At 38.0% G+C, this 19,553-nt stretch overlaps 1 protein-coding gene across 13 annotated transcripts in view; it reads left to right on the forward strand.

Moving 5' to 3' along the window:
* The window catches only part of RGS6 (regulator of G protein signaling 6), a 595,059-nt gene that overhangs the window by 401,895 nt on the left and 173,611 nt on the right, over window positions 1–19,553 (forward strand). For all 13 annotated transcript variants that reach the window (XR_010663895.1, XM_065940384.1, XM_065940393.1 and 10 more), the window contains one exon: window positions 3,439–3,538. Coding sequence is in view for 12 of the 13 variants with exons in the window: in XM_065940384.1 (XP_065796456.1) it covers window positions 3,439–3,538 (100 nt within the window). In the remaining variant the exon portion in view is untranslated. The remainder of the gene's footprint in view (window positions 1–3,438; window positions 3,539–19,553) is intronic.

Consider the following 19,553-nt stretch of genomic DNA (forward strand, 5'->3'; position numbering starts at 1 on the left):
AAACATCCCACCCTCGCCTTCTCCCACAGAGTCCATGAGTCTGTTCTGTACATCTGTGTCTCTTTTTCTGTTTTGCACATAGGGTTATCGTTACCATCTTTCTAAATTCCATATATATGTGTTAGTATGCTGTAATGGTCTTTATCTTTCTGGCTTACTTCACTCTGTATAATGGGCTCCAGTTTCATCCATCTCATTAGAACTGATTCAAATGAATTCTTTTTAATGGCTGAGTAATATTCCATGGTGTATATGTACCACAGCTTCCTTATCCATTCGTCTGCTGATGGGCATCTAGGTTGCTTCCATGTCCTGGCTATTATAAACAGTGCTGCGATGAACATTGGGGTGCTTTAAATGCCTAGGATTGATCATAACATAGATGTTCTGAAAATGTTTGTTATTATAATTTATATAAACTCCTGGGAACCCACTTTTGAACTTTTGGTAGGTCTGTACGCTTAGCATTTCTCTGTATACCATGAAAAAAAATTCAGAGACAGTATTATTAGCTGATGTCACATTGGACCATGCTTTGGAATCGAACGCAGAGATCACAAATTTGCCGACATAATGTTGGTAGACTAGACCTTAAGAATTTTTAAGCACGTGATGAATAGTGTAGGTGGAATTTCTACACTCTTTAAAAGGTTTGGATTCTAGGATGCTCCACATCTAAAATTTATTGATTCTTATTACCAGATATTTGTTGTGGCTTCATCAATTTTGAAAATGCATTTTTTTTTTCCAGAGCCCTGTGTATCAGTCAGCAACAGCCACAACTTTTTTGCATAGTAAATCACGCCAAACTCAGTGGCACACAATAAGCATGTATTTTTCACTCACAAGTCTACAGGTCAGCTGACATTTAACCACAGTGAAGTTGGACCACTGTCTTAACACAATCTTTGACTGATCTAGCTATGTGTTGCATCCCTTCTGCTCTGGATGTCTCTCCCCAACAACAGCTATCTGATGCAGGAGGGCAAGGGAGGAGGGTGAGCATCACCATCCAGGTATACTGACAGTCTCTGCTCACATCACATTCAGTAACATCATATTAGCCATGCAAGTCACATGGCTAAGCCTCAAAGTAAAGAAGCAGACTTTTAGCCCATCATGAAGCCAGGGTAAGGATCTGGGTATATATTAATTCTGGGAAGGAATTAGAAACTAGGGACCAATGAAACATTATCCTACACTTCCGATGTTATAAACTATTACTGAAACATTATCCCCTTTCTGGTCCCTTAAGGGAATTGTCCTGTCATCTCTGATGAGTGATCTAACCCTTGATACATGGTGGGCCAACATAAGAAGACGGATCTTCTTCTTTAGTAAATAAGTCCTTTTAAGATTCAGTGCTGTGATAAAGCAACTAAACAGAGCAGAAGAAGAAAGAATCATGGCGATGACCTCTGCCAGTCTTTAAATCCAGTCCATATCACTAAACTGGAACTTTTACCAACTAGTGTCAAGTCAGGGGTCTAATTGAATTGAAATATTGGCTTTCCTCTAATTCCCAGTAATTTTCAAGCCATAAAAAGCAACATGTAACTGATACTTCTGGTTTCACATAGCACACTAAACCAAAAAGATAGATTATTTTGAAAATATGATCACTTTTCTAGGAATAACCCTCCTGGACTATCAATAAGTAGTAAATACTCAAACTACTTTGAATCACTGGGTTGAGTTTAGAGGACAGAAGATGGGGCCCTATTAATAGCTGAGACTATTAATAAGAATATGGATGAAAATCCTACTGATACTGTTATCTAACAGAATATAGGTCTTCAGAGAAGGACCCTTTTTCCTGGTGTTATATATTCAACCGCTGCCTAAGGGGCCAGGAGCTTATGTTCTCTCTCATTGGCAGTCCTTCTCAAGGAAATCAAGGAATACCCAGGGGAGAATGGTCTCTTTGTTTGGCTTGTTCTCTGAGACTCTTACTGGGTGACAGAGCATCGCAGGGGCCAGAAGCCTGATCTCTGGGGTGTGTGGCTGGATTCAAGTTCAGGTCTACCACTGGATAGCTGTGTGACCTTGGGAAGGTGGTTTAACCTCTAAGGTGGTCACTGATGGTCACAGGCGGTCAGCTTCCCTCCCTTCCTGGCACGAAGCATGAGAGAGAAAAAATTGATTATGTTAAACCCTTGTGATTTTGAGAGTTATTTGTTACCACAATTTAGCCTAGTCTAGCCGACTTGATACACCTCACCAAATCTCAATTTCTTTATCTGAGAATGAGGATAATAGTGGAATTGAGGGTGTGGAGTACTCAGGGGAATGAAATAGGATACTATGTGTCTAATACTTAGAAGAGTACTACATAATAAAGTCTAAATATATTTTGGCTATTATATGTTATTATTACATTATGTCTTACCCTAATTTTGTCTCTAACAAGTTATCTATTTCTTGCAAATAAGTTGTTATTCATGTGACTTTGGGAAACTCACCCTTGAATTGCTATGCTAGTACATTAGACTAGCTGAACTATAGCTTTAAATTTCTAGACTTAAAATTATGTGACTTATATGGAAGTACTCAGAGAATCCATCCTGGTGTTTCAACTACATTCTGTTGCTTAGGGGAACAAAATAAGTGATAAAGCTAAACACTATCTGTTGCTCTGTATCCTATTCTGAATATTTCTGCCCAGGGAATTACATCTGCCTTGTAAATTCTCAGCTACAAATTGGTTTTCCAAGTTAGATACCTGTGTATGTGTACACAGCATCTGGTTTCATCAATACAATTTCACCTGGCTCCAGGCCATACCCCACCACGGCATTTCTCCTGATAGCGTGGTCTTCCCTAGTCCAAAAGGAGAGGATCCTGTTCTTGGCTCAAGGCAACCCCCTTCACACCACCACTCAGAACCTTGAGACTTGTCCTCCAGCTTCTCCAGATCAGCACTTTCCATGTCTTGATTTGTATTCTTTTTCTCCTGTGCCACTCTGGCTAGATTCTTCTCTGGTCCCAAAGGCAGCCCTGCCTATACTTCCAAATAGCCATGTGTTAATATATTAGAGGAAATTACCTTTTCTTTAGGTTGAATAGGGCAATTTCATGTGATTCAAATTATATATAAATCCAATCTGGGAAAGGGGAGGAGCTTCATCACATACATACTGAACTACATGTTGGATCCCATCAAGAATTTTTTTCTCCCTTCGTTGCTGAACTGGGGGCACGGCCTTGTTCTTACAGACCACGCTTTTGCTCTTTTTGCTCATTATATAACCCCCTGGCCTCCGCATCCCCAGCACAAGACCCATAGCAGAGCCTGCTACTATGTTAATGGACACAGCAGAGGCCTTTCCTGGTATCTGTTGTTGGCGTCGATGTTCCCACATTTGGCTGTTTATAAAGGTACCATTTGCTATTACTTTGTGAGATGCAATAACACTTCCTTTCTTTAATCTCTTTCAGATTGAAGACATCATTACAAAGATGCAGGATGACAAGACAGGGGGTGTGCCTGTCAGAACAGTCAAGAGCTTTCTCTCCAAAATCCCCAGTGTTGTCACAGGTAAATGTTCTCCTTACAAGGTATTGATGGCAACAAGGAAAGGTTGCTGAAGTGAAGGAAGTCAAGCGTAGCCTTGACTGTGGCCTGGGAGGTGCCTAATAGCTTGTGAATGACAAACAGAATATGCTCAATGTGCTTCTTACATGAAGTCAAGTTCTCATCCTCGTTTCTAGGAAGAAGCTACTCTTCGTCAGTCTTTAATATCATCAGTAAGTAATAGTGTTGAAAAAGAATGGTCTGACCAGCCTATGGTTGAGGCTTCTGGAAAGAAATAATCTCATTAATAAACTAGCCATTTGCCCTATGGAGTGTGCACAAACACATAGTATTAAAGAAATTATTTTATATTTAAATAAGCTTCAAGAAAGTCTTATATTCTTCTGCAAAATGCCTTTAAGTGTTTTAATTGATTGTACTTGAACTTCCAAAAGAAGTGGTTGCAAGAAGTTTTTCTGCATTACTTTGGGGTTTATGTGTTTTGTGTGCTCAAATATCTCTTTAAAAATTGTTAATTGTAAAATCTATCAAACACATGGGTATAGTTTCAAGAAAAATAGAACTATCACATGTACCACCTATACCACCATGCCACTTCATAAATAATGCATAATAGGTATCTTAGAGCCTCTGGGTAGCATAGGGGATGGCATCTACCTCCATTTCCATTAGAGGAACCACTATCTACTTCTATACTAAATACACTGTTGCTCTTCTTCACAATCTTTCCACATATGGGTGTATCCTTTACTATCCAAACAAGTAACCAAATAAATTAAAATAAAATTTTAGATGACTCCATAATTATTAAAATCTGGCTGTTTGCTTTCCAATTTGGGGGAACCAAAAGGACTAAGTGTCTACTGCATACCTATAGAATGGCTAAAATAAAAATCCTGACAATACCAACTGGTGGTGAGTTTATGGAGCAACTGGAACTCTCCTGTACTGTTGGTGGGAAGATAAAATGATGCAGCTATTCTGAAAGTTTCTTATAAAGTTAAATATATGCTTACCATATGACCCAGCAATCCCTAGGCACTTATCCAAGGGAAATGAAAAACTTGCATTCAGATAAAAACTTGTCAGTTTTCATAACGACTTTGTTGATGATCTCCAGACTGGAAACAACCCAAATGTCTTTCATTGAGTGAATGAATAAACAGACTGTGGTACATCCAAATCCAACAATGAAAAGGAGTGGGCTATTGAGATCTGCACCAACTTGGATGAATCTTGAGGTTATTTGTCTGAATGGAAAAAATCAATCTCAAAAGATTACATACTGTGGTATTCCACTTATAGGACATTCTAAAACATAAACCAAAACATAAATCAAAAAAGCACAAAACCTATAGTGATGGAGAATGGATCGCTAGTTGAGAGGGACTGGGAGTATGACGGAATTCCACGAGGTGATAGAACAGTTCTGTATCCTGATTGGGTCAGTGGCGATGACATAAATCTATACATAGGTCAAGGTTCATAAAACAGCACACCAAAAGTGTCTAAATATTATGTTACTTTTAAAAATAAATACACTCAGCTGAAGTACCCATAAGTATGCCAACTGATTATTTAGACTGTCACTATCTGAACTCAAGTAGCAAGAGGATTTGGATAATGAACAATGCTTGTATTCTTAGTGTTCTCTAATTTTGAAATTTATATAAATGGAATCATACCCTAATATTGGCTGTGATATGTTTTTCATACTTTTCTGGGTTTTGCCTGATAAAATCTTGTTTAGGATGTCTGTATTTTCATGGGCAAGATTGGTCTGTTGTTTTTCTTACTTACCCTGCTTGCTGGTTTTGGTACCAAATTTATGCTAGCTTCGTAAGATGAACCATGGTATACATCTCTTTTGTTGACATTCTGTTGTCCTTTGAAAAATAATTTTACCCTTAATCTAGCTTGTAGATGTTTAATTTCAATTATTTAATTTTATTTGTAAACAACGTTACATCTGGTTCTTCTTTCAATATGTGTTCTCATTCATTTAACAAATATTTACTGAGTATTTACTATTTTCTAAGCATTATTGGCATTGGGATTTTAGAAGTAAATTAAATAGATGAAAATTTCTGCTCTGATGGAATTTATATTCTAGTGGAGGAGACAGCAAAATAATAAGGAAAGTTTATAGAATTTCAGTAGTGATAAAGACCAAGGAGAGAAATTAAATATGAGGAAGGGATAGGAGTGTTAAAAATTTGGAACCAGTGGCCAAGCAAGAACTTCCTGAGTAGGTGACATTTGAGTACAGATGGAAGGAGTTGAGGGGTTGAATTATGTGGATGTTGAGGGAAAAAGCATTCCCAAAAGCCAGTACTGAAACTCCAAGGCAAGTATATTCCTGGAGTCTTGAGGAACTGAGAAGAGAGAGTTACAGCATAATGAAGAATGAAATGTCCCTGGTGGTCCACTGATTAGGACCCCAAGCTTCCACTGCAGGGGGTATGGATGGGTTCAATTCCTGGTCAGGGAGCTAAGATTCCGTAAGCCGCATGGCACAGCCAAAAAGAAAAAATGCAGTAGAGTGAAGGAAAGAAAGGATAATAGAGATGAAGTCAGAGTGATAATAGTGAGCTAAATCATGTAGCCTCTAGGTCCTAGGGTGCCTGGAGGACTTTGAGCATGAGTGACATGCTCTGACTTATATTTCAGTAGGATCACTCTGTTTCTTTCTGCTCACTCTAAGGAGTTTGTTTGTTGATTGGATTTTTTTTTTTTTGTATTGAGCTGTTTGCATATTTTGAAAATTAATCCCTTGTTGGTCACACCATTGGCAAATATTTTCTCCCATTCTGTAAGTTGTCTTTTAGTTTGATTATGGTCTCCTTTGCTGTGCAAAAACTTTTAAGTTTAATTAGGTCCCATTTTTTTATTTTCATTTTTATTCCTATTACTCTAGAAGACAGATCCAAAAAGATATTGTGGTGATTTATGTCAAAGAGTGCCCTACCTATGTTTTCCTCTAGGAGTTTCTATAGTATTTGATCTTACCTTTAGGTCTTTAATACATTTTGAGTTTATGATGTTAGAGAATGTTCCAATTTCATTCTTTTATATGTAGATGTCTAGTTTCCCCAGCATCACACATTGAAGAGACTGTCTTTTCTTCATTGTATATTTTTGCCTCCTTTAAGATTAATTGTATGTTTATTTCTGGACTTTCTAACTTGTTCCATTGATCTACATGTCTGATTTTGCAAAAACTTCATTTTTAGACATGCTAAATTTCAGGGACCTATTCTACATTCAACTGGAAATAACAAGTAGACACTTCGGTTTGTGGATGTAGCTTTTTAAGGGAGAGTCTGAGCTGAGACATAAGTCATTGGCATGTGGATGGTGTTTAAAGCCATGGGATTAATGAGCTTACCAAGGGAGTAAGCATAGATAGAAAACATAGTTTGAGTCCTAAAACTTGGGATACACTAGTATACAGAGTCTAGTCATGCAGAAAAGAAGAAATCAAAAGAAACTGAGAAAGAATAGTTGGAGTGAGGAATATTAGGAGAATATGGTTTCTCAGAAGACAAATTTTCTAGAAAGTATTTCAAGCAAGAGTAGATTTGATCTACAATATGAAATGTAGCTGATAGTCAAATAAAAACTGAGAATCAACCACTGAATTTAGCAGCATTGGCTGCACTGCTGACCTTGGTAGGTTCATGTTCTATGAAGCATTGAGAGCAAAAATTCTTATTGGAGTGAGTTCAAGTCAGAATGGGAAGAGTGAATCGAGGAGGTGAGTTTATTAACTTTTGTAGGAGTTTTTCTTAACAGGGAAAAGTGCAAGTGATATCTCAATGGGTAAATGAGATTAGGATATGTAGGTTTTTAAATTAATATGAAAGTCACAGTATGTTTGTATGATGATGGGAATGATTCAATAAAGAGGAAAAATAGTGCAGGAGAAAGAGGGAAAATTCAAGGGGTGACTTCCACAAGAAGGTAAGGGATTGAGTGTGATGCACCAATACATGGATAGCTTTAGCTAGAAACATATACAGTGTATTCATAGGAAGAGGAGGGGAGGCATAGCAAATACACAGTGGTACAAATAATTCTTTAAATTTTCTTAGTAATAATGGAAGCAAAAAAGGTAGAGATGTTAAAGGATTGGGGAGAGGTTAGAAGTTATGAAATAGTCATTTAGGGATTGGACTAGGGAAACAGAGTTTTGACTCCTAGGTAGCATTAGGGACGCTCTTGATGATTATTAATATTTATGAATTTAAAGAGAGGCAAATCTTTCTCCAGCCACATTCTACTCCCTTGAGTTTGGGCATGTATCAAGTAGAAAATTAGACTTCATTAAAAGTCCTTAAAAGACTACAGCAAGCATCAGAGTGTGATAAATAAAAGAGACGCAAGAGGATAACTAAAATGATTGACCATTAAATTTTAATTGAGTAAGGGGAAAAGTAAGAATAAGATGGTAAAGAACAGTGAAGAGTAATGATTACAATAAATTTATAGGTTCCAGTGGCAAAGGAGTTTTGGAGCTGAAAGTATGAGAAAGAGAGACAGAAGTATAAGAGATGGTGATTGGATAGTAGAGTATCTGAAACTGAGGTTGTAGAGGTTGCAGTCAATTGGTGATGACAAGATGGAGGGTGTGACCCTGGGAATAAGTGACTGAGATAGGGTGGGAGTCAAGGAACCAGGAGGTCGTGATTTTGGAAGAGTGAGCTCTCCAGATGTTGAAATCACTTCTGAGGAGTGTTGGAGAGGGTACTTGTGAGTCTTTATAGAATGAGACACAGGGACCCACGAATCAGTATGTGACTCTCACTGCAGGGGCTACAGGTGGTTTAATCCGATGTCAAGAGAGTAAAAGCTAAGTGTTCTTTTGAGAAGAGGGAGGAATTGAAGATTGTCTGAATGAAACCACGAGAAACAGAGATTGCTTACCTACCTTCAAACCCTATAGAATAAAAGGCATGGGGCAGGGAAGATAGCCACCACCTAAGGGAAGCAGGGCTATTGGGTAAGAGCAAGCTATAGGAAATATTAACAGAAAAGGCTGAGGATATATATTAAAAAAAAAATCTTACCATGTCTTTGGCCATATGTTCCAGAGAGCAGATGAAAGCATTTTAGGAAATGGTGAATCTGTGACCTGGGTAATAAATGCACATGGTTCCTCTGTACCATGCACTAGGGTAGGCATGGGAGATATGACCGTGAATAAAAACCTGATCTCTGTTTTTGAAAATCTTTTAATCTAGTGAGAGAAACAGATATATAACTACAAGTAGATCAATAGTTATTTGAGCTATGTGCTGTAATAGAAGATTACCCACAAAGCCCAAAGGAGAGAATCATGAATTTTCCTTGAGTATACCTAGGACATTTCTCTGAGGATGTATATAAGTTACCTATTGCTGTATAACCAACTACCACACACCATAAAGATTTTTCATTTTTCACAATTATGATTCTGTGAATTAGCAATCCAGGCAGTTCTTCTGCTGGCTTTACCCATGAGGTTCTAGTCATCCACTGGTTCACTTGAGGCTAGAGGGTCTATGATGGTCCCAACTCACTTGCTTGGCAGCGATGCCTTCTCTTTGCTGAGGCTTCTGTTCATCTCCACGTTGCCTTGTATCCCATGGGCTACACTGGGCTGCTTCGCAGCCTGATGGTGTCAAGAGTTTCAAGAGAGAGAGAGGATGGAAACAGAAAGTCTTCTTTAGACCCAGGCTCCAGAACTCATACAATGTCAAGTTCACCACTGTCTATTCTTTGAAGCAAGTCACAAGACCAGCCTAGATTGAAGAGGATGGAGAAATCAACTCCATCTCCTGTCGTAGGAGTAGCAATGTCACATTGACATAGGGAGACATGATTCATTGGAGGCCATTATCCTAATGATCTACCACAGGAAATAATTTTAGAACTAAGCCTTACTCAAGAGGAAAAAATGACCTAGGGAAGGTCATTTCAAGTGGAGGAAATAAAATTTTCATAGGTTCAAATACAGGAAAAGTATGCCAGCTTTCAGCAGGGATGAGTTTATTTATGTATTTGGAGTTTAAGATACAATTCTGTATGTTTGAGGAGAGGAATGCACTGGCAGGACAGCCACAGGAATTAAAAGGATATTAGATTTAACCTTAATAAAAGGTTAAAAAGAAACTTTACCTTTTGAATTTTATCCTAAAGGTAATGGACTACCATCAGAGGTTTTAAAATAGGAGGACAAATCACAGTTATGTGTTAGCAGTGTGTGAAAGATGGAGCAGGAAGAGATAGGGAAGCTGAGACTACTTAGGGAATCTTTAGAAGAGGGAGTCTAAGCGAAAAATAAGGAACGACCACCACAGCATCAGCCGAAACCACAACTTTAGAGCCACAGCTGATTTAATCCTCACAGAAATCCTGTAAGAGAATAACTGGTATCTCCATCTTATAATTGAGGAGCTGCAAATTCAAAGGCAGACATTACTTTTCCGAGGTCACACAGCTAGTTAGTAGTTAGTGGCAGGACCTGTGCTTTGAGGGCCCACTGTGAAAGAATGTAAGATTCAAGACATCTGAGGATAAGGTTGAATATAAGATCAATAGGACTTGGTGACTAGATGTGGGGCATAAGGTAACTCATTTAAAATTGGATCCAAGTTAACCTGATGGGTTGAATACGTACATCTTTTCTCTTCTGAAATGCCACAAAAGTCATGGTAAAGGATTTTTTTAAAAGATGTGATCCCAAAGTTGGAGGCCATTATTATAATGACCGAACATGGAAAGTAAGCATCATCCTTGGATTAAACAGCCTTGAAAAGATAGTACAATTTAAAAAAAAAAAAAAGAGCAAATAATGCTTCACTCTCTAGATGTACCACTATGGCAGAGATCCATGGAGAGTTGCTTCCAAACATAGGAGACAATGACCACAAAATTCAGGAATCTGAAAAGCTTCAAGATGAATCGTAACTGACAACAATGCTGAGACAACCTAAACCATCATTAGTCAATGGAGAAAGATAAGAAACAGCTCTATTTAAATGATGGAGTCCTCAGAAGACTCAGACACTAGTAACATTAGTAGATCATTCTATCGAGTTAGAATGCATTTTACCAATATGCTCACCTTCTGATTAATCATCACCACTTAACCAGATACTAACTTAGTGTCCACTCTCAGGTAAGATCAGGTCCCTTACATCCAGCACAGCCCAGGCTGGAGTTGAGGTGGCCAGTCAAACCCCAGAATAGAAGGTAAATCTCATGCTCAACCTGTCCAAAGTATCAAACATATTCAGTCATTATCTGTTATGGCACAAGAAACAATTACCAGTTAGAATACAGGAAATTCATTCAACAACTCCAACCAATACCAAGAACTTCATCCTACACCAATGAAGAATTCCCTTGCAATTCTGTTGATGGAGTCACAGTTGCAGTCCGTCCCATGAGTGTTACATTCAGACCCACAGCCCGAGCTAGTACCAGCACAACAGCTCCAAGCTCTTCACCCCTACCAACCACCTCTAGAGAAAACCCTGGGATGGTATCTCAGGAAATCATTATTCCTCTTCACTCTGCTAACATTGCTTGTAGTAGAGTGGAGAGCCACATACAGAGAAAATCTATATCGCTGAGACCTTCAGATACCAAACCCAAGTAGAAATCCACAAATATATGGCCACTCTGTTACTATCCCAATGGAGGCTGTATCTACGGAATAGTCATCACCTTTTTCTCCTGCTCAGCAGCCTTCCCCAGCCTTTTAACCCTTTGTGAAGTAACCAGTCTCCCATCACAAACCAACAAACACCCTTTTGAACATTTTAGGTGTTTTATCACCTCCAGGAGGCAACAGCTGGGAGTAGCCTTATCTTCTCTGTAATGGGAACCGATTTCCTTAGTAAAGATTGGAAGGTAAAGATTAAGAATAGACATATATGTATCTATATAGGTATATGTATCCATATAACCAAACCACTTTGCTATACAACAGAAATTAACAACTTTGTAAATCGACTACACCTCAGTAAAAATTCAAAAATAAGAAAAAAATAAAATGACAACAACAGAAAAGAATGCTGGGCATAATGAAGCTGATTTAACCTGCATAGTGTTTCTCTCTTCCATTGCTAGACAACAAACTGTCCATACCTACATGTGATCAACCCCTTGAGTAAATAGAGAGTTATAATTATTCCAGTGAGAGAGAAGAGACAAATAACATGATGAAAAAGGGCCTCTGGTGAAAGCTGAGAAGGGCAAGTTTCCTCCCAAAGACTGTGTTAATGAGGAGCGTGTGTGTCCCAGTGCATCCAGGATGCCATCACTAACACAAGCTCTAGAAAGCTACTGATCACCACTTTCTCAGCAGCCTGGTGAAAATCAAAGATGAGAATAATACTCATCAGCCGGAAGTAGCCCTGTTGGAAGACCCATCTCTGTGCTGTCCAGCTATACTGAGTTGAAAACCTCACCAGCTTGTCCAGATAATCCAAAAGGTTAAAAAAAAGAAGCAACTATTAATTACCTATACCAAATAAATAAACATAATACACAAAAATATGCAGATATATACATCTGTAATGGATCAAAGGAGTGAGTCTGGGTGAGAAACTCCAAACTGAAGGCATTAGCATATAAGAAGAAGGTCCCAGAACAAGAATATATTTTTTAAAAAATCAACATTGAAATAAAAGGGGGATGTGGACTTTGAAAAATAGAATTAGTGAAGAATGAGGGTAGAGGTAAGGTAAAGATGTAGTTGTAAGAAGAGCAAAGCATCAAAATAAAGACAGTTTTCTAGAATTCACAGATAGCCATCAAAGGGATCCTTGGAACTCAAAGACACGAAAAGATCAGAGCTCCATGGATATTATTTTTTTTTTCAGATGAGTCCCTTTTGAAGCAGACTTTGTGGTCCATTTATTTACAACTTTCCTAATGTGTTGGTACCTATTAATTGGAGTCAGTTACACAAGAGATGGTAGGTATTTCTTGATCTTCTACCCTACAAATTAGGTTTATCTGGTGAATTCCTACAGGACCCATATAGGGTATTTAGGTGGCATTGTCCAAGAGACAGCTGGAAGTGAGGGACCGAAGTTCTGCAGAACATTTCTGTAAGATATGTGGGTTTGGGAGTCATCAGAGGCTAAGTGGCAGAGGTTTTCAGAGACATGTTGTGGTCTAGTTGCTAAGTCATGTCTGATTCTTTGCAGCCTCATAGACTACAGCCCACCAGGCTCCTCGTCCATGGGATTTCCTAGGCAAGAATACTGGAGTGGGTTGCTCTTTCCTTCTCCAGGGGATCTTCCCGACCAGAGATCATCTGGTCTTCTGAGTCTCCTGCATTGGCAGGTGGATTCTTTACCACTGAGCCACCTGGGAATCCCTCCCAGGGACATGACTGGGTACCAACATTTGTATCTTCATCTATAAGCTCTGTGCCAGTCTGGTCCTTATTTAGCCTGAGATAATTGCTAATCCATCCCCATCTCCTATGATATTGATTGCTGACGTCAAGAAATCGCCTTCACCTCTCAGGAACTTATAGGTGAACTCACAGATCTTGGTAAAATGGAGAGAGTGAAGGGATGCCCATTGGCTCACCTGGGGACCAGATATCTTGGAGTTAGGAAGGCCATCCCAGGGAGTATATACCAAGGGAAGGAATAAGCATATTTATAGAAGATCAAACATAAGAGCCATTAGAATACAATTTCTTTCTCAAAAGTGAAAAATTAAGAGCTCTAAGGGGTGAGGCTTAGCAAATTTTCAGAGAACATAGCTGGAAAATTAGAGAAAGAAAAATAGGGAAGAAAGAGAATCCAATACTAGATTAAAAGCCAAGGCTCATTGGCTTTGGAGAGGGAAGGCTCACTCATAAGAAACAAAATTGCCAACCCATCTCACCTTCCAGAGGCCTGGTATTTCCAGGCCAGGTGCCCACAGAAAGGGCACTTACTGATCACCTTATCACTCCCTTTTCAGGAGAGTAGATCGGCCTCCTTGGGCCCTCCTTTCTGAACATTAACTAGGTTTCAGAGATTGTGATTGGAGCCAAGATGGGGAGGTTTCTGAGTTTCCAGCTTCCAGCCTGCCAGCCCTCTCCACTCCCCACCTGCCCTGCGTGTGATAGACATATCCTGGGCCAAATGCCTGCCAACTCCAGGAAACCAGCCAGCTTGCACTGCCTTGCCCAGCTGTCTTAGACAGTCATTCCAGGATAATTCTCCGTCATCTGAATGTCATAAGGAGTTTTCCAGGGACTTTGAAGATTAGTTTCTTCCAGGGCATCATCAGAAAAACAAATTCCTACTTCGTAAGTGCCATAAGATAAGTAGCACTTAATTTTGCAGACAGGAAAATTGAGTCTCAGAGACATGATGTCATGTGCTCAGAAGTCACACAGCTTGTCAGGGTCCAAACCCAGATAGAATTCTGTTACAGTGCTGTTTCCATCACCTTATGGAGAAAATTATAGACTCTTGACTTGGAACAGTTCCTTACAGGTGTCTGGTGCATTCCTTGTGAACACAAGAATCTCTTAGGTAGCTTACCAAGGATATACATCCAAGGACAGCCCTATGTTCCTGGGCTCAGAAACCTTTGCTTTCAGTATCTACCCAGATTATCTAATGCAGCCTGTTTGAATTTGGGAATCAGTACAATCGCCACATTCCTGCCAAGTGCTCTCCAGCCTCAGCTTTAATAACCTTCAATGATGAATGTTATCATCCCTCATTCCCACTTTGGATAACTTCTTTTTTGTAGTGAATTGAAACTTATCCACAGCCAACTTCAACCGATTAGTCCCAATTCTACTTCTCTCTCACAATAAAGAAACAGAGGAATGAATTCAATTAAAAGTTTATCTACATAGATTTCCTTGTGAATTTTTACTATACAGTAATTTTAAATTGTAATACTAGGTATATAAATGATTTTTATTTTGTTGATCTGTATATTTCTCACTTTTATTTTGTTGATCTGTATATTTGTGTATATGTCCACAAATTTCTTTTGAAAGACTTTATCATCACATAAACATTTAAATTATTTAATGATGCTATAACAAATTTTATTTATTGAGGTCCTAATATAATGTAATATACCTTTTGGATATTGTAAGTAATCCTATTATTCTTATATTTGTGATGATTTAAATTCAACCAATTAGTAGTATATAAATACAACTTATTTTTAATTAGCATGTCAAAATTTATACATATATAGATGTTATTCCCTTCAAATAATTTCCTTGAAAAGTTGCATATTATTTCAAGAATACTGTCATTGATTTGATTATTTCTAGAATTTCTCTCTGACAAGAACTTTTAAAACTTCTAGAGTTTGTTAAAATATCTTCAGGGGAAGCACAGTCATAAATCCATATATGTTTGTATACACACACACACACACACACACACACACACCCCTACATATACTCTGCTTTGGGGACTAAAGGTTTGCTTAGGATGCAAACCAACTATCTAGCTGAGAGCAACCAGAAAAGTTGGGGGTGGAGAGGAATGAAGTTGCTGCTACTGGAGATCTAATAAGAGAGTGAAGAATTATTGGGCCAAGGTTTATAATAATGTGAAAATCCATAAATGTAATCCTACCATTAGGAACAGTTTTTACCCTGGGGATGTTTGAGAAGCCAAACAGGCAATTGCAAAGCTGAGGAGTACCTTTGATAACATTATGGGATGAGAGTAAGTAACTAAAATTGGAGTCTGAAGACCACTGAACATGAAGACCCTGAGAAATTCACCATGCTCATAGACAAGGCTCTGAAAGACTTAAAAATAAAATGAAAATATTCAATCTTCATACAGACTGGAAGCCAACTTCCAGTAATCAGGATAGGCCAAAAAAAAAAATCTAAATTCTTGATTTTAGTGAAAAGTGATTCTAGATCATTAGTACCCGTGTGCACTTGGATGAAGCAGATACGAATACTTTCTAGAAGAAGTTAACTTTATTCTAGTCCTCAAATTATTTCCACCAATGACTTTCCAAATATAAAGTTGTTACACAGTCTGAGATAACAGGCACATAAGGAGATAATGAGAACTAGTAGGAACAATAGATGACTGAAACAAACTCAAAAGAGCTCCAGATAGTGAAGTTATCAACTGTAAAATAACTTTAAAATAACTGTCATTACTGTGTTTATGACATAGATAGAAAGCAAAAGATGAAATTTTCAGCAGAGAATTACAAAACCACTAAAAAATACTCATATAACATTTTAATAGAAATTCTAGAATCAGAAAATTTTAATAACCAAGATTAAGAGCTCTGGTGCATGGTTTTAATGGCATACTATATGTGGCTGAAAAGAGAATTGCTATACTGGAAGATAATTCAGAAAAAAAATCAGAATTAAGACAAAATGAATAGGATGAGCAATTGAGAATATAGGGTAAAAGACATGGAAGTATGAGAAAGTTAAATGTTTAATGGAGTCTTAAATATGTAGAAGAGAGAAAGAATGATTCAGAACCAATATTTGAAGAGAAATTAAGAATCTTTTTTAAATTAATAGAAGATACCAGCCCACAAAATCAGGAAGTCATACAATCTTCAAGCAGAAAAAAATAATTTACACTTGTACATCATAGAAAAATTATAGAAAGTCAAAGGTAAAGATAAAATTTGTAAAGATAGCAAGAAAAGAAAGGACAGATCTAACTTCAAAAAAGGCAATAATTAGACTGAGATTTAATTTTCTTGAGAAACAGTGGAAGCTGAAAGATAACAAGATGATAGCAAATAACTGTCAATCTAAAATTCTATACAAAGCAAAAATATCCTTATACCAACAAATTTAGCAGCATATATGAAATGTAAAACTTCCTTGAAACATGAATTACCAAAACTGACTTATGAAGAATTTTAAAAGTAAATAGAACTACCTGTTTAAAGGAATTGAATTTATAGTTAAAATTTTCCCCACAGACGAAACTAGAGTCCCATTTGGTTTCCCATGTAAAGATTTAAAGGAAGAAGTAATATCTACTCTACATTGAGAAGGTGAGAGTTCTTCCCAACTCATTTGATGAAGCTAAGATTATCATGATACCAAAAATAGACCATGGCATTACAAAAAAGGAAAAGTGCAATACAATGTATTTCATGAAAATAGATGCAAAATTTTGAAACAAAATATTAGCAAATTGCATCAAGTCATATATGAAAGTCAGGAATCGGCAAACTTTTTCTCTAAAGGCTGTGTTGGCAAATGATATAGATTTTGTGAGCCACAAAGTCTCTGTTGCAGTTACTGAGCTCTGCAAAAACAGCCACAGATAACATGTCAACGAGTGTGTCTGTGTTAATCGCTCAGTTGTGTCCAACTCTTTGCAACCCCATGGACTGTAGCCTACCAGGCTCCCTTGTCCATGGAATTCTCCAGGCAAAAATACTGGAGTAGATTGCCATTCCCTTTTCCAGGGATTCTTCTTGACTCAAAGATCAAACCCGGGTCTCCTGCATTGGCAGGCAGATTCATTACTACCTGAGCTACTAGGGAAGTCATATCAACAAGTGGTCATGGCTATATTCCTATGAAACTGTGTTTTCAAAAATATATGACAAGGCCATATCATTAGATCATTAGTACCTTGCTTTAGACGCATCTAATAAACAAGACATTGAGTAAAGAAGGCATGTGCAGAAGGATATATACTGTATGATTTCATTTATGTAACATTTCAAAACCAAACTATGGAATGGTAGCATTGAGGAGTATATAACAAGTGATAAAAATGATAGAAAAAGGATGAAAGTGATACTGTTTACCTACCGGCAGGTATTGTGATTGAGATAAGACAGGCAAGGAACTCCTGGAGTGTCGGGGAAATTTCTTTAACCTCTGTTACAGTAACATGAGTATTTTCTTTAAAGAAGTTAAATAGTACATATTGTATGTAGTATTTCAGGATTAAAATCAAATTTTCTTTTCTTTTTCTTCATTAAAAGGCAGTTTGAGCTCAGTTTGGTGAGTAAGGTCTGCTGCGCTTAGTTGCTTAGTCATGTCTGACTCTTTGCGACCCCATGGACTGTAGCCTGCCAGGCTCCTCTGTCCACAGAGATTTTCCAGGCAAGAGTACTGGATGGCTTCTCCTCCAGGGGATCTTCCCAACCCAGGGATCCAACCCAGGTCTCTGGCATTGCAGGCAGATTCTTTACTGTCTGAGCCACTAGGGAAGCAAGGAAGGTCTGGGTAAGGCCAGTTGCTAGGGAAGAATGCCAGTTTTGGTTTAAATAAGGAATGATTGAATAAATGAAGCTGGTTTCCTTGTTGTCCTTAGAAACTGGTGCATAAGTTTATTTCTGAAGAGGATTTCCAAAAATATTTGTAGCACAGCCAGTACTGCTTGAAATAAGGATATAGCCTCCAAGGGGCCAACTCTGAAAAAGACAATGCTTAATTAAATATTGACTGTGCTGTATTTCCTTAACAAATATAACTCTTCTGTAACACATTTTCCTTCAGTGTGTGCATTTTCACTTTCTGCTTCTGAAGTTCACTTCAGCGACAACATCCTGAAATCCTGTCAAGTTATAATTGTGAAAGCAAAAGGAATAACTCTGATATTCTTGGCCTTGGTGCCATTAAAGTCTTACTCTAAATGTCACATTAATTCATCTTTTCATATTTTTCCTTGTTTGATTTTTTTTCCTTCAAGAAGTAATGGTAAGTGAAATGAAAAAGGAAAAGACAGCTCATTTATTAAAAGTGAAAATACACCACCTGATCCTCTAATTTGGACTCTAACATTTCTTTTTAAACACGTCTATTAAAAAGTCTGTTTCAAAGTGGAATAAAATTTAAAGAGAGAATGAAGTCCAGATTTATTTTGGATTAACCCAGAGTCACTGAGTCTTTTTAAAAGAAAGAATCAGAAACTATCATGGGTACTGTGCTTGTAACAAGGGGCAGTAGGTTAGCAGCAATGACTATTGATTTCATGAATCAACTACTATAGCACAGATTTCTTTACTCCAAGTTGGCTGAATGTGTTGCTGGTGGGTAGACTCTAGCAAAATCATATTGCTGGCATGAAGTCTATGTAAAGATTGTGAACATGTAGACCATTAACTTTCAGCCTAACTCCTTGCAGTTTATTTTGTCATTCTATTCTACAATGGTACCAGGACAATGGTACCAGATAAAACTTTAATTTATGGAAGCATAAAACATTTTACTGACATATTAAAGTAATTATGGTACATGTTATATATTTTAAAATTTTAAGACGAATTTAGAAGTTGTTATTGTATCATCCATAAAGGCTTTTTTCCCCTTAAACATATTGACATTAATAAGGCATGGTCTACACAGATAAAGCCTAATTCTACCTACAGTTGCTTCCAGAGGAAAATTGAAAGTGTTTTAATGTAAAACTTTGATTATGACATTTAGCCTAGTTTTGGGTTCTACGACATCATTTTCTAGGTCCAAGAACCGTATCATTGGCTCAGGAACTTCTACAGAATCCAGTTCTACCCTGTATGTTGTTTAGATAATATGCCCTTAGGGTATTATTTTCATGAGAATTCATGATAGCAATATTTGTAGAGCTTATCATAGCTAGCACTTGCTGACTATCTCTAGTGTCTGAAACACTCCCACCTTTATCCTGGTGTATATGAGCAAACTGCTGGGATGGAGAGGGGGCTGGGAAGTCCAAAGAGCGCCCTCTTCAGAGTCGCTGTTGTAGGTTTTTCTAAACAGCACTTCCTATATCCAAGTATTTCCCCCTCTAAACCAAGTGAAGCGGGCTCCAAGAGAATCACTGGTGATGATTAGGACTGCCACAAGAAGCAGCACATTGGACCCTCTAACTAGATTCTTACTGAACTCTTGAACCCATGCGTGCCTGGTAAGTCACTTCAGTCGTTCTGACTCTTTGTGACCCCATGGACTGTAGCCCCCCAGGCTCCACTGTCCATGGGCTTCTCCAGGCGAGAATACTGGAGTGAATTGCCATGCCCTCCTCCTGGGGATCTTCCCAACCCA

The sequence above is a fragment of the Muntiacus reevesi genome, chromosome 7, assembly GCF_963930625.1.
Source record: "Muntiacus reevesi chromosome 7, mMunRee1.1, whole genome shotgun sequence".
Classification (NCBI taxonomy): domain Eukaryota; kingdom Metazoa; phylum Chordata; class Mammalia; order Artiodactyla; family Cervidae; genus Muntiacus; species Muntiacus reevesi.